This window comes from Lingula anatina, chromosome 1 (genome assembly GCF_051362555.1).
Source record: "Lingula anatina isolate TDL-2025a chromosome 1, LinAna3.0, whole genome shotgun sequence".
Lineage (NCBI taxonomy): Eukaryota > Metazoa > Brachiopoda > Lingulata > Lingulida > Lingulidae > Lingula > Lingula anatina.
In genome coordinates this window covers 70,752,935-70,768,078 of record NC_141767.1, presented here as the reverse complement: position 1 = coordinate 70,768,078, position 15,144 = coordinate 70,752,935, and the positions used below count along the sequence as shown (strand labels likewise).

The 15,144-nt window shown below is 37.8% G+C and overlaps 2 protein-coding genes across 3 annotated transcripts; one reads left to right on the top strand and one right to left on the bottom strand.

Moving 5' to 3' along the window:
• On the bottom strand, positions 1-5,793 carry LOC106173890 (DDB1- and CUL4-associated factor 7). 2 transcript variants are annotated; one of them, XM_086998937.1, is made up of 9 exons: positions 5,630-5,793; positions 5,002-5,200; positions 4,055-4,156; positions 3,727-3,825; positions 3,145-3,258; positions 2,828-2,960; positions 2,131-2,282; positions 1,747-1,864; positions 1-1,544 (listed from the first exon to the last, which is right to left on the bottom strand). In XM_086998937.1, exons 2-9 carry the CDS (start codon positions 5,167-5,169, stop codon positions 1,372-1,374), a joined length of 1,059 nt encoding a protein of 352 aa, XP_086855063.1. In that variant the 5' UTR covers positions 5,170-5,200; positions 5,630-5,793; the 3' UTR covers positions 1-1,371. The 2 variants fall into 2 exon arrangements, with proteins under 2 accessions (XP_086855063.1, XP_086855062.1); XM_086998936.1 differs by lacking the exon at positions 5,630-5,793 and adding an exon at positions 5,569-5,594.
• An 85-nt stretch (positions 5,794-5,878) lies between these two features.
• On the top strand, positions 5,879-14,529 carry LOC106173889 (PAX-interacting protein 1). The gene is made up of 20 exons (XM_013555214.2): positions 5,879-6,069; positions 6,584-6,721; positions 6,907-6,950; positions 7,086-7,149; positions 7,451-7,564; positions 7,747-8,502; positions 8,758-8,887; positions 9,080-9,171; positions 9,631-9,726; positions 9,910-10,044; positions 10,441-10,562; positions 10,898-11,082; positions 11,351-11,394; positions 11,549-11,670; positions 11,890-11,968; positions 12,379-12,547; positions 12,935-13,035; positions 13,221-13,355; positions 13,524-13,599; positions 13,867-14,529. Exons 1-20 carry the CDS (start codon positions 5,974-5,976, stop codon positions 13,947-13,949), a joined length of 2,781 nt encoding a protein of 926 aa, XP_013410668.2. The 5' UTR covers positions 5,879-5,973; the 3' UTR covers positions 13,950-14,529.
• The last annotated feature ends 615 nt before the right edge of the window (positions 14,530-15,144 follow it).

Here is a 15,144-nt window from a genome sequence, read left to right as displayed (position 1 = left end):
TAGATATCTACAAGTTTATTCATAAAGATGATCATACAGCTTCTCAGCACACATACAATGACGGTATTACGTTTTTCTTTGTGTAATGAATGAACGTGACTGGTGACAACATACAACTACTGACATTACGACAAAAAACGGCGACAAAATCAAAAATCTACTTTAATGACGGGGTTCGTACTCACGAAGCACATAACTGATTACCTAATGTAACCAAGACTATAAAACTGATAAAGTCATTTACCCTTTACTCACACTGTGACTAAAACGCTACAAGTCTTTTAAAGTTACGATCATGAACCTGGAGTTCATTAAGATATCACTCTCAACTTTTTAGACTTCACCTAATATTGCATACATAACTGGGGGTTTGATACACTGCGCACTGGACGAAATATGAAAATGCATGAGTGAAGATAATCTTCTTTCCTGTAATTCGCTTACACAGCACAAAACAACTGCAACTTATATTCACATTCACTGTTCTGTCTAAAGTTCTGCAAAATGTCCAGCTGCAAGAGACACAATGCTTTATTTACAAACCATTGCCAGAGATTATTAAGATCACTATTTTACCTGTGAAGCGATCAAACATTTTTGCACACTAAACAGATTAAAAGAGACTCTTATTTACGCCTACAGATCAGGAACTGACTAGTTTTCAAGTACATGAAACAACCTCGTTCTATGTACAGCAGAAATATACATATAGATACAACTGGTGGAGCCGGGGGCTATGTACACAGCTAGGACAGCTGCTCAGTGTGGACCCACTTGAGTAAACCCAGTAAAAATGGTGATCTGGTATACCACATGTGGCATATTAGTGCCATTATCTTGTCAATGAAATCAATCAAGTATCCCACTGTGCTGTAGATTTCATCGTGTCTTTTAGTAAGGTGTGTTGTAGGAAGACAAGTGTAACAATTGGGAGTACATTTTCTGAACTGGCATCCACAGAAAAACTGTCAGCAGGAAAAATAATCACTGCATTAATTGCATTGTTATTGAAATTAAAGCAATTTAAAGCTACCTTTCAGAGGACCTATGTCAAATTCAACAAAGCCAGGCATATTTAACTATGATAATAGTAATAATATGTCTCTAAACTTTGAAGAAAATGCTGTCTGGGCTCTTTTCCATTTTACTTCTTTTTCTAACCACACAATTCCCATGACTTGAGATGTTATCCAAAAAAAAAAAAATGTTTTTGAGATTAAAGAAATTACATCCACAAAAAAGACCAATCTTCCTCTGGGAGACCCTGCTACTGTACATAACAAATTAAAGTCCTGCAGCATCATAAAACAGCTCATTAATTTCACCAGTGTTTTTTTCCTGAATTAAATAAAAAAATGGTGCCCCTGTCTTCTAGACCCTCAGTATCTCCAGGCAGTTGTTGTAGCAGATGGCTATCCAGTCTGGCTGTGTAGATGACCACTGAATCTGGTTGATTTCCCCTGAGGAGGTGTATGCTAGGATGGGATCTTCTATGGCTCTCGGCATCTGCTGGATATCCCAGATTAGAGCTTGATGGTCATCAGCTGCAACCAGCAAAAGAACATGGTGAATGTAAAGGTTAATAAATATCTATACCCAATGTTTCAAAGCAATATGTCACTGACAACCTCAGGTACATCAGGTTCTTCTTAAACTCTTTTAAGATAAAAACAAAGCACTATACTAAGAACAAAAAACATTCTCACAATAGGTATTACTATATAGTTAAACCATTTAACACGTTACCTGCAGTGCATATATGACAACTTGAATGAGGTGCCCAGGCAATGCCGTTGACACAGGCTCGGTGATTGTTCAGTCTGGCCACTGGGGTGCATGGGACTCGGACATCAAGAATGATCACCTAGGAATAATGTTTTCCACAAATTCAAAATAATTTATCACTTTTGATGTTAATGCAGTCACAATTTTCTAAAAAAAAAAAAATAATAACAATAATAAGGAAAAGGTAAATTCACATTTAAAAATCACTTTGTTGTTTTATTTCATTTTAGTTACTTTGGATATATTCAGCTTAAGAACTGATGATAAAATGAAGTTAAAGTCATATAATGGACAGTAGAACCAATCACATGTATACAATGATCATCACACCAGAGAGACCCATACCTCCATGGCATCCATGGCCATTGTAGCTAAGTAGTTAGGGTCCTGTTTGTTCCAGGCCAGCCTGAGGAGAGGGTGGTGCTGAGGATCCTCATAGATAATAGTGGAATGCTCCAGGTGACGGAGGTCAAACATTCGCACTGAGCCATCAGCACCTGGAATATAAATACACAGCCCAGGTTTAATGTAAGCTGTCTGAGAGGCTGTGAACACAATCAAGACTTTACTACTCTATTATTTATGGTGCTTAAAAACAGGTTAAAATGAATTACCATGCTTATCTGAGGGACAGCTGGCAAACATGCCCCTGCATCCCCCTGCCCTGCTAAATGTTGGTGTAGTGCCAAGACAACTTACCAACACTGGCAAACATGTCCCTGCCTCCCCCTGCCCTGCTAAATGTTGGTGTAGTGCCAAGACAACTTACCAACACTGGCAAACATATCCCTGCTTCCCCCTGCCCTGCTAAACGTTGTAGTGCTAAGACAACTTACCAACACTGGTAAACATGTCCCTGCCTCCCCTGCCCTGCTAAATGTTGTAGTGCTAAGACAACTTACCAACACTGGCAAACATGTCCCTGCCTCCCCCTGCCCTGCTTAATGTTGTTGTAGATCTAGGACAACTTACCAACACTGGCAAACATGTCCCTGCCTCCCCCTGCCCTGCTTAATGTTGTTGTAGATCTAGGACAACTTACCAACACTGGCAAACATGTCCCTGCCTCCCCCTGCCCTGCTAAATGCAATGTCATACACCTCCTTGTCATGCGCAATCAGCTGGGTCTTCACATGTCCTGTCACCAGATTGACCCTGCCTAATACCTGACCAGTCTGCAAAGACAAACACACACACAGGGACTGTCACTGCTACTAATGAAAACCACAAACTATTTCTTTATTGTCATCAGAACCATTAAACAACTGAATCAATCTACAGTCTTCCATGAAACCAACATGTCTCAATTCAAATTTAATTTATTAAAGAGCACTATCATGTTTCCCTTGAACAACATACCTCCAGCCCCCATATTGTGCATGTGGTGTCAATACTTGATGTGCCGAGGAGATTGGGGTCCACTTCATTCCAATCAAATGAGGTGAGAGGTGCACAGAAATCACTGTTTTTGTTCTGTAAAAGTAATATGCATCTTAATACTCTGTTATGTTAGTCATACAGTCATGTTTACATAGAGATAAGTTATTTAAATCTATTACTGGACTTATTATTACACAGCAAGACTGGGAATAGTTCATCTGTATTCTTAGTGGTTTTTGAGGGGGAGACAACAGTCTCATCTCTACAAATGTAAGTCCAGTACTTAATAGATTGAAAAACCAAATCATTATAATATGCACCTTATTTATCAAAACACATCTACAGATTAAATAGCAAATAAAATTACCTAGCTGGAGATGAAAGTAACAAAAGGTCTTTTATATGATTTAAAATTATTTTAATTCATCTCATTTTTTATTTATCCATTTACTTATTTATTTATAATTTCATTATTTATACCACACCAATGTTGTACAATGTTTATAATATTATCTATATGTATTTCCACATAACCACAGCTTACTGTGAGCCACCACTTACATTATTTAAGAGACATTCAAGCCGTGTTTCTGAATCACCAACTCTCCAAACTCGTAAGTAGTCGCCACTGGTAGCCAGCAGGTCTGGATACACCCCTTTCTGGAACATTACAAACACATATATTTTATACAGCAACCTCAGACAAAATCAATCTCCACAATTACTTTGAACAGAATTTTACACAGACAGCAGACTCTAACTAAATATAACAGTGACACAGCAACTGCGATCTGAACACTTTTTACAACAGATAGACAGCCCAAGCTTATATTTATTTAAACATTTTATAATCATTTTTTCATTTTAATCCCAAAAGACGTGCACTTACTGTGTCAGGAATCCACATGATTTTTGTTGTAGGGTAAGGATGGTCAAAAGTACTCCTTGCAACAAACTCGGAAGTTTCTTCATCAAGAGAGGCAATCTGGACCTAGAAATAAAGAAACAAAATTATGTTTGTTGCAAAAGCACTGAATACTGGTACACTAACCATTCAGATGACATAATTAATGCTGTCATGAAATGAGATTGAATAATGGTTGTTGACAGTTTACTTTGATTTCCAAGCCTAATTATTCAGCCTAGCTGTCTTTCCCTTTCTCTCTCTCTGGTTCTGCCAGCAATTTTTCCAGGATTTTTCAAGGATATTAAAATATTTTCCAGGAGTATGTTACACTAGACATTTATCATTTGTTTATCATCAAATAGGTAAAATAAAATATAACCAAGAATTTTTGGGCACACCTAGTATTTATTACTTTTATGAATCAATATAAAAAGCCAGCTTGATGGAAAAGGCTGAGGCATTCCGATTGCATCAGTGCTTCGGGGAAACAGTGGACATGCTTTATTTTAATAACAAAAACAAGACTAGAGTAAAAACTATCCATTTTAAAGGATTTTTAGAGGAATTTTAAGACTTTTCCAGAAGTACAACAGAATCCCAGGATATTCCATGATTAAATCTTAATTCTAGGATATTCCAGATTTTGTGCGAACCCTCTCTCTCTTTCTCTCTCCCTCTGCAATATTCTTTTAAAATGCTGCCAGCCAGGATCTCTATACTTCTTTTACTTCAGCATTTTTCACAAACTTTTGGTGTTACCCCATATCCATGGGCTGAGGGCCTCTGATAATGAGAATTTTTGACCCTATATTAATTGTATTATCAGATGTTCTACTGCTTTCAGTGTGTGACATAGTTATACTCCTCTACAAAGCAATGTGTACTGTGCCTTTTTGCTTTACTTCTCTACAAAGCAATGTGTACTGTACCTTGTTGTTATACTCCTCTACAAAGCTGCCCACAGCTAGCCTAAACCTCTTGTCTGGCCGCACGCTCCAGTTCATACTGTACAGAATCCAAGGAGCCTCGTACTTGTAGATCTCCTTTCTCTTGCCGGGGGGAGGGGGAGCGGTGCCCGAGGGGGGCAGTGCACTCATGGTGGATTTGGACAGGTGCTCCAGCGAGACCCTGCAATACAATTGGACATCACCATGATTTCTAACTGATTGAATGATAGAATGAAACAGTGAAAGGTGTGAACGATTTTGAAAGTTATCAGAATTGAAGCTCGCGTGGTTTAATAAAATGTGCACTTTTAGTTTAGTCAAATGCTTAACGGCACCAATGCTAACTGCATGTCTCCAATATGTAAATATGCAAGGTGCAATTCGCTACAAGTGAAAGGGATCGCTGACTGCAGCAGAGCCTGCACCTCGCGCTTTGGCTGGGGTCTCAATGGAGAAACCAGGATGAGCAAAACTTCATTCATTCTACGTGCATACTCACCAGCTGATTAATCTACCAATATTATCACTCCAGGTGAACACAAACCTTACCCAAGTTGCATGTGGCATCCGTATGATGCTCTGTTGGTTAAATACTTATATATTTACTTACCTTTGTTAGACCTTTTGAACAAAATGGAAGATGGCACTTTAGAAAGTCTCGTTGTGTAACGAGATTACAGCCGAAGTACCCGTTGACGTTATTCTGGCATTTAGGTTTTTCTTTATGCTTAATGCATTTTCTAACACATTTTAAATATCAATGAACCGTAATTTAAACATGTGGGAACAGTCTACATCTATACATTTCATCTCTATTTCATAAACGGTAGACAACCGAAAACAAAAAATCAGTATGTTTGGTTTATGGCAATCAGTCTGCGAGATGTAGCGAGAGCTTCAGCTTTCGCGGGAAAACAAAGACTTTAGCTGCTGAAATGAGCAAAAATTGAAATAATGGGTGCGTCTGAAGAAGAAAGCAAAGAGCTGGTTGTCGCACAAGGTCTTTTTAAAGATGTTAAATATTATACTGTGGCGAAAGTAGAGGAAAATGTAAGCATTTTTAATTTTAAATTCACTTCACTATTGTCGATTCTCTGACCGTACTGACGCTTGTTTGTCGCTTGAGACTCTGAACCATGAAATAAACCAGGGAATTGTTTATAAACATTATAGCCATCACGTGCAATTGCATTGTAGTTATTGCAAGAAATTTTAGACAAAAGCGAGAAAGGCACCCTTTGTTCTTTTCATCTGTCACTTTATCCACATGTTTTGACCCGAAGTTACTAGCGTTTACATTACCAAGTATTTAAGAACTCTTGAAGTTTCACGGCTTTAGTTTGTAATTTTATTTTACACTTCCTTGCAATATTTACATCTACTTACATTTCCGCCAGTATATTTTTATTCGTTTATTTTCTACTCCTTCAGTAAAATGTGACAGATGTGAATTCCTAGCACTGTTTGGGAAATGGGGGTCTAATTATAATTAAGATTGTTGTACTAGTTAACCCTTCAGGAAACGAAGAGGAAGAGTATGATGAAATTAACATTCTTTTTGAAGGTGGAGAAGTACTTAAATGCAGGTGGAGCTAAGAAGGATGTCTACTTGAGTGAAATGGTGACCCATGTCATATGTGATGACCCCAGTAATGATGAGTATGGGGAGGCAAAGGAACTCTATGAGCTCCCTGTGGTGTCTGTGAGTTATGTGCACTTGTAGCATTAATATGCCTGAAGTCATAGTCATCATGTTGTTTTAGGTGGTTGACAAAGGGATTTCACTTTTTCATAAAATACAATATAATTTCAAATTATTTTGAAAACAGGGCTTCTATTTTCATTCATTTTGGAATTTAATTTAGTTTTTGCATTTCTTTGTTTCAGAGTCTTTGGGTGGAGCTGTCTGTGAGAAGTGGGAAACAATTGCCGTATCCTTTCTAAAAAACACATTTCAGAAATTTAAGAAAGATACTGCAGTTTTCTAAAGATGGCTTCTTGAATAATATTATTAAAATAATATATTCTTTCAGATTATTATGTTTATTTCTTTAATACATCTTCAGTATAAATGCTTTTACTCCACAAGCAAGGGGCCTACTTAAAGGTGTTGTCATCTGTCCATCAAAGGTCAGTTAATTGAAGATACCAAATAATGTAATAAAGGATATTTGTTTATAAAGCTTGGTATGCTTATAATTTGTTGTCAACCTTTGATTTGTTAAGGTCCCTTTGTTGTTTTTTTTAATTGATTATTTATTGTTATTGATGTCTTTCAGGTTTTGGATTATTGCTTTTGAGTTTTAAGCCTCACAACTACTTGGTTCAATTTGAAGGTTTAGTTATGATGTTGATACAAATGTGTAGTAAAAAGTATAATTCAAACTTAGTTAATAAATATACTAATGTAGAATTTGGACTTGTTTTACAGCTGAGTGCTCAGGATCTGAAGTCTCTTTGGGCTATGGTGACATTTTATGGAGGGAGCTGCAGCATGAACTTGGATAAGAAGTGCACACATCTTGTAGCCAACAGGCCAGCCGGGGTAAGTGTGATAGTATGGTGGTAAAAAAACAAGATTTTCTGTCACATGTGACATTTTAGAAAATGCAAAAAATAAAGATAAAAAAGAATAAGAGTGAATTTGCAGCCACCTTATTTTTTAAAAACAGATGCTGTTTTTTATTATTGACTTTTTTATGTGATCAACATTTTGTGTAATTCTAGGCCAAGTATGAGTGTGCATTGCGACACCAGGACACGGTGAAGATTGTCACCCCTGACTGGGTCGTAGAGTGCATTAAAGCCAAAGACAAGATAGAAGAGGAGCCCTTCCATCCAAGGCTGCTTATTCTGGAGGAGAAAAAAGAAGAAGAAAAGGAGGAAACCATGGAAACATCAGACAATGTAGAAATAAAGAATGAACAATCAGAGGAAACCCAGCATGGGAGGATGGAGTCTGCACCAATGGGGCTACCCCAGGGGGTACCTCCCCACCAGCAACCACATCACTTAAGGGAGCACTCCCCGTCCCATGCATATAGACTACAGAGGCCTCTCTTCCCTGTACACCAGCAGTCCTCCCCTCTGCCTGCTACAGGGATGCACCACCCACTCCACATGCCTATGCACCACCCCATGCAAGCACCCCCCTACCAGTACCTCCCCCAGACCCCTCCTCATGGAGTAGGCTTCCAGCAGGGGATGGGACACATGCCAGTGACGCCCCAGGAGTCCCAGACTGCCAGAGAAGCTTTGGCTAAAATGGTGAACAATAGAATGCAGGCGAACGGGAGAGTGTCAGAGACTCCTGAAGCAGAACTACACAGGAGGCCTCCTCCTCCTCCTCTAGCTAACATTGGTACCCCCCCTGGGTCAGGGGGTAACTCTCCCAGGAGCGGGTCCCCTGGAAGAAGCACACTCAGGAATATTACTAATAATGCTGACACCAGTGTGGCAACCAACAGACAGAATACAGAGAAGGTAAAAATAAAGGTCTTGTAAACTGCACTACAGATGAGTCATTTTTGGCTAATATAGACATGATATTGACCTTCTTGCCTCCATGGAGAGGAAAGAAAATGAAAATTTTGTTGTAAGTGAGTATTTTTTTTGTAAAGGTTAAAGACCAGCTGGTAAAGACTCATTTTTCACTGGTCTAAAGTTGAATTTTGAGAAAAATGCTTTAGTGAAAGCGTTGAACAATGATGGAAAATCACTTTCATTTTTGGTTTCTAGATTCAACAAATCATTAACTCAATCAGTCGCTCTGCCTCCCAGTCACCCAAGGGAAGACCTGGGGGCCAGTTCCCAGCCAAACTGCAGGAGGAGGGGGCAATATACTATGGCCATGATGGCAGTGAAAGAGGTAAGAAAAAATGTGCCATGTTTGGTTTCAGATATTATTGGTCATGCAAACTTTGAATGAAGAGTCTGTGTATGTTTTACATGTTTTTAAAACTATTCATGAATTTGTGAGTGCAGTGAGATATAACCCAGATATTGGAGTATTCTCTGTGGTATCTTTATGTTTCCTTATTTGAGTCCATCATATTTGCAGTCCCAGAGGATATGTGTCTCCTTGGCTGTGTGTTCTACATAGCTGACTACAACAAATATATGGAACAAGAGCAGTTGGATGTCTGGAAAAAGGTGAGAAGATCATCTAGTTCTTTGCCTGTCTGTTTTTTCTCTGACTGTCATATATAACTTAGATCTTTATAGAATTATTTCACAGACTAGAATGATAAACTTCCATCACATGAAGGGCTGCAATTATTGAATGCTAAAAGGAGTTGTAGAGTACTGTTCAGCATTATAGTGAGTAGTGTTACCTGTCATTAAGGTGAATAGTTTTACCTGCTGGCACTCTGCCAAAAGGCTCTAGTATAAAAGCCCTGCACTACTCTGCCTTGGGTCACACTTCCTATTTCCAGGCTATCAGTCAACATTATAACTGTGTAGTTGTTTTCTGCACTGCAGAAATGATAAGTGGCCAGTGACTTTGTCAAAGGACTCCCCAGTCCATGAAAGAGCCAGCATTGGTTCATTGACACCCAGTATAGGTTGACTTCACTATATAGTAAATTCTGTGTGCTGTCCTATTTCCAGGCTATCAGTCAACATGGTGGCCAGGTGGACACCTCCTACTCCAACAGGGTGACACACCTGCTGTGTGAGCATCAGGAGAGTGATGTCTTTGCCTTGGTAAGTAGCAGCTGCCTTGTTTACACACCTGTGATGATCCACAAAAAATAATATGTATATGTAGCCTGCTCTGAATTGTGTTTGTAACCAAACAAAAGATGTAAAGCAGCAGTATTTTGCAATCATTTTTAAACTAGTTTAGAATTATCTGGATGATATAAAAAATTTCAATCTTTGTTTCAGGCCCTGAAGGACCAGAAGAGAGTGGTCACTGCCCACTGGTTAAGTGATGTGATGGACAGGAAGAAGATGCTGCCACCATGGCTGGCCACTCACTTTCCCTCTGTCCACGGACACCAGAAACCTTGCACTGACCAGGTGAATTACTGCACACAGTTTGAACTGCACTGTCACAGTCAGCGATATCAAATCGGGGGTAGCGCTGGCAATTTTCTGACATGAGCTTTTTCTACAGAAAGGCAGAATTTCGCGTTTTTTAATTAAATTATGATGGTTCCTGAGACTCGTTAAGATCTGCAATAAAATAAATGTTCATTTTTTTTCCTAACCTAGGCTCATGTATGAATTTTTTCTCTTAACCAAAACACTACTTTTTCATCACTTATTTCTCCAAATGGTTTAAATTTGACTAAAATGAGCAAGGATCAAGTTAGCATACAATATATAGTATGTGACTTTGAAAATAAAACTCCTCAGTTCTATTATGATTATAATTCACTGTTTACTATTTAATGGTAATTCATTGTTTTGCAGCTGATATCTGTGTCTGGGTTTGTTGGAGCAGAGAGAGCTAGAATAAAACACATGCTTCAAATCATTGGTGCCAAATATGTGGGATTTCTTGCTCACTCACACTCGGCTCTTATTGTGAAGAGGTAAGTGCTTCCAACTAGTTTGCATTTGTTCAAGAGAGGACTAATTTTAGTGGTTTATATATTTAACCAATTAAAGGCCTCCATTAGGGATCAAATTTGAATATATTTACTTTCAACTTGAAAAAAAATTTCATCTGCACTGCTTAATAGGAAACTTCATATTGAATTAAGTGAAAAAAAAAGTAAAATAAAAAACTTCACGTCTGATGCAATTATAGTCATCATTGTTAATTGACCTTTGAACAATGTTGACAGTCTCTTGAAGATTATTTAGAAGATATCATTGTCTTTGTGTATTTATGTTGTTTCTACCTTTTTGTAACTATGTATTTCAGGTTACAAGGTATTAAATATGAGAAAGCTATGGAATGGAAAGTCCCTGTAGTCAATGTCCAGTGGCTGAATGACCTTGTCCTGGGTCACATGAGTGCCCTCAAACTTCCTGTACACAGCAGATACCAGCAGTACAACCTGGAGGATGACTTTCGTGTGGATGCCTGGAGGGTCTCACAGTGGCTCAGTATGTTACAAAGACTGAACTGGTTCAGAATTCACAAGTTTTAAGCATTATTTCCTACATAAGATTTGTCTGGTATAGTCTGTATGAAACAGGGAATGAAATTTACCAGCAGTGATGACTATTAAAATTATTTGGTTTTTTAAGTTCCCTTTGATGTGACTTTTGTGACTGGATATCAAATCTGAATATCAGATCTTTCTGTGATTAAACTCTGGAGATGGCATTTTGAGCATCCTTATGTTAACCCAGATTTTTATTTCCTTTTCAGTTGGTTGGAAAGTCCCTCTCAAAATCCCCAAAGATACATGGAAGGTGAGCAGTGTTTAACTTGATTTCAAGTTTTTATCAAATGCAGCTGTCAATTTGATTTGAGAATCATAGGGTTATAATTATGTTTGACAGTTAGAAACAGGGCACAGCTGTTTTTTCAAAAAATAAAAGAACTTCAATCTTTTCTATTTGCTAGCGTTTTGTCCCCAATCCATTGTTGAAGTTGTCAGCAGGAGTGAACCAGGGAGATCCTGTGAGTGGGAATAATAAAAGAAAACTGGAGGAAGCCAGGGAGGAACCACCTGCCAAGAGACCTAGGTAATTATAGGGAAATGGCAGTTAGGGTTAACATGAAATTCCAGGATCATGGTTTCAATAGTGACCGGTTTCCAGAATGTTGAAATTAAAAAATTATCTTAGAATATGTACTTGAAATTTATATTGTTATTGACCAAAATTGAACATGATGATGTGCTCAGATGATTTAAGTGAAAAGTTTTGATTTATGTTTGAAAGACATTGTTATTTAAACTTCAGAACAACTCCAGTAATTCCTGGTGCTCCAGTTGTCATCTTTACAGGGATACCAAAAGGACGCATGACAAAGATGGAAGAGGTAGGGTTTTATTGTTTATATTATTAAAACATTCAAGGTACAGAGGGCAAATAATAAATGTAAAATGCATCATGACTGTTTGGTTGGTTTTCTAGACTCTTCCCCAATTTTTCACTTGAAGTAATGCACCCAAACATACCTGAATTTATTTATTGTCATCACTTGTCATTTAAAATGCCTGTGCATATTTCAACAACCAATGAAGTTACATTTTTTAAACATTTCTTAACATTGCATAATCAAAGCAAATAATGATATTTTGGCTATTATCTTTCATCATTGGTGGTGAATTTGGTTGATTTGTAATCAGTAAGTTATCTGTTGAAGATGATCAAAGCTGAACAGAACTGTTTTTTATAGATAATCCAGAGCTGTAAATACATTAATTTGTTCCTAATTTTTCTATTCAGCAAGTAGAAGCTTTGGGAGGAACAGTGACCACAGATCCAGCAGCAGCCACTCACCTGGTGACCAATCAGCTTGCCAGGACGGTGAAGTTTCTGATTTGTATCAACACGTGTCAGCACATTGTGACCACACAGTGGCTGGACCAGAGCAGTATCCAGGGACACTTTCTAGGTGGGAAACTTAGAAATTGATGGTTAGAAAATCACTGGTTACTGCCTGTTTTTATATTTTGTCAAAGAAAAAAGAAGAAAAAAGGGATAGACAATAGTATTATGGAAAGCTGATTGACAGAGCTACTCAGATGTGTAGTGCTGTATTGATGCTTTCCTAGAAGAAATTGTGAGGATCTCTGTGATACTGCTTTTAAGTTTATGTAGTGTTATCGTTCATCCTCACACAATAATCTCTCACTAATTGATGAACCATTGATAAACAGTGTTACCTGGGGAAACATCTTCATGTTTCATAAGTAAGATATGATACTTGGTCAGAAATTAATTTGCTGTTCAGTTTTGAAAATGTGAAATTAGTGTTTTTTTGTAAACTAATTAATTTCAGATGAGAGTGGATTCGCTCTGAAGGATTTGGAGGCAGAGGGAACTATTGGTTGTGAACTGGCAGTGTCGTTACAGCGGGCACGATCTAAGAAATTATTTCAGGTATGTATTGTTAGTCACTTTGTATAAGTGTCCTTATGTGATTGAAGCAATATGATGTAATTCTTGTTTACACCAGTTCATTTTTTTGTATCTTTTTCTGAAAGTGTTGTTAATCTCCAACATTGTTTTATTGTAGTCTCTTGAACATTTACACAGAATTGAATATAAATATTTTTGTGTTCTAGGGAATTCAGTTCTATATCACCCCAAGTGTTGCCCCAGATAAGAAGGTGCTGAAGACCATTGTAGAAAGTGCAGGAGGGGAGGTGGTAGCAAGGCGGCCGTCTGCCAGGTTCATCATGGGGAGAAAAACTGCAGCTGTAAGTAGGTTCCACAGAAAACTGTACAGCTAGCAGTCTAAGACTTGTTTCTGAATATTGGCTTCTTCTTTAGTATTGTCCTTGACTGATTGAAAATCACCAAACTATTTAATGTCATGATAATCTAGGCTAAATCTACCAGTGTAGTAAGATGTATTTACCTTCTAGGGGGAGCCTGCCTTCATCGTGGTTACCTGTGATGCAGACATGCATATTGTCAGGGACCTCACGTCTCGGAAATTGCGTAAGTAGTGCTGCTTTCCAGATTGCTGTGTGTGTGTGTGCGACTTATGCATTTAAGTCAATACTTAAAACCTTGACTTGTAAGAATGAAGACAAGTGACTTGAGATTTTGTGAGTTTTTTTATCATGCTTTTGCTTTTAGTTCAATGTCCTTTGCATGATGTGATTGAAGTCCATTAATCTTATCAACATTACCCTGCCCCCAACCAGAATGTAAATGGTTAAAACAATGAGACAGTGTGATGAATAATTTTGTTTCCTTTTCCAGCTATTTTTAATGCGGAGTTTGTCCTGACTGGAGTTCTACGCCAAAAGATTGACTATGAACAGTTCACCATTCTGGGGAGCTGATGTCCGACTTCTTTTAACTTGATGTGTGCAGTTTCTGAAATCAATACACAGATCATATGTTAGAAAAACTGCTGGCACCGTTCAGTTTGCTTTTCATTTAATGTAATTACTCTTGTACTACAATAATATTTGTAATTTCTGTTTTAGTGTGTCATCTTTCCTAGATTTTAAAGAACAATATATTGTGACATATGCACAACACTTGGAGAAATTTCAAACTGGAACTCTCAGCTATAGAATAGAATAATGTACAAAGATATTTATTGCAAAGTAATTTTATTAGTAAAGACATTCACGCAAGACACAATAAGTAGATTGTGATTGTTTTAATAATGCGTCGATTTTTATACTCATTAATGTTTGTTTAAGATGTTTGTGTGTGCAGATCCCACTCTGCTCTGGCTTGCATAATCTCTTAGTTTGTAACAGCCCTTGGTCTGTATTCGGATTGACTAAGCTTTCATGTGACGAGTCTTTAACACAACTTTTGTAATAGAATTATGTGAGAAATCCGTTTAATCACGGACTGGAATGAATGTGTCCAATAAAGACAAATCCGCGTTCATGTGGAGACGCCGTGCTTCTGTGTTATAGAGTTAGTAATATTGTAAGCGTCTATGAGAAGGATGTCTCAAAAGTTTTTAAATATGTAGTTTTGTGGGAGAGCGATGCGGGAAAGATAGGCGACATGACGTCCCGTTTGACCTACTTTGCTTTTGTAACAAGTGCAGTACAAACTTGGAAACCTACCAAATTGCGCCTCTATTTTGAAACAATATTATGATACGTAATAAACTTGAGCTAGACATTGTTCTCCGCGATGATAAGTACACTGTTTAAGATTTGAGAAAATTGCAGTGAACTCGCCATATCTGGGACATTGAGAGCGGAGAAAATATGCCGAGTTACGCGAACATTCGAGTTCGGCAATGTTTTCATTGATTCCGGTAAATGCGAAAAAAATATCCGTTTCTGAAGATAATGTTCGAGTTGCAGGGTGGCAAAAAATCTGGTCGCGCCTTGTACGTGATGACTACAGAAATCTCGGCGAAACCTTCAAATGCGTTTCAGTATCAACGTTAAAGCAGTCTTATTTTGTTCATATCTTTTAAGAATCAAATTTTGGAGATGCTTTCGATACTTTTCTTTGTCTAATTCGGCAATGGCATTTATACTTATTAATGCAATGAATGGA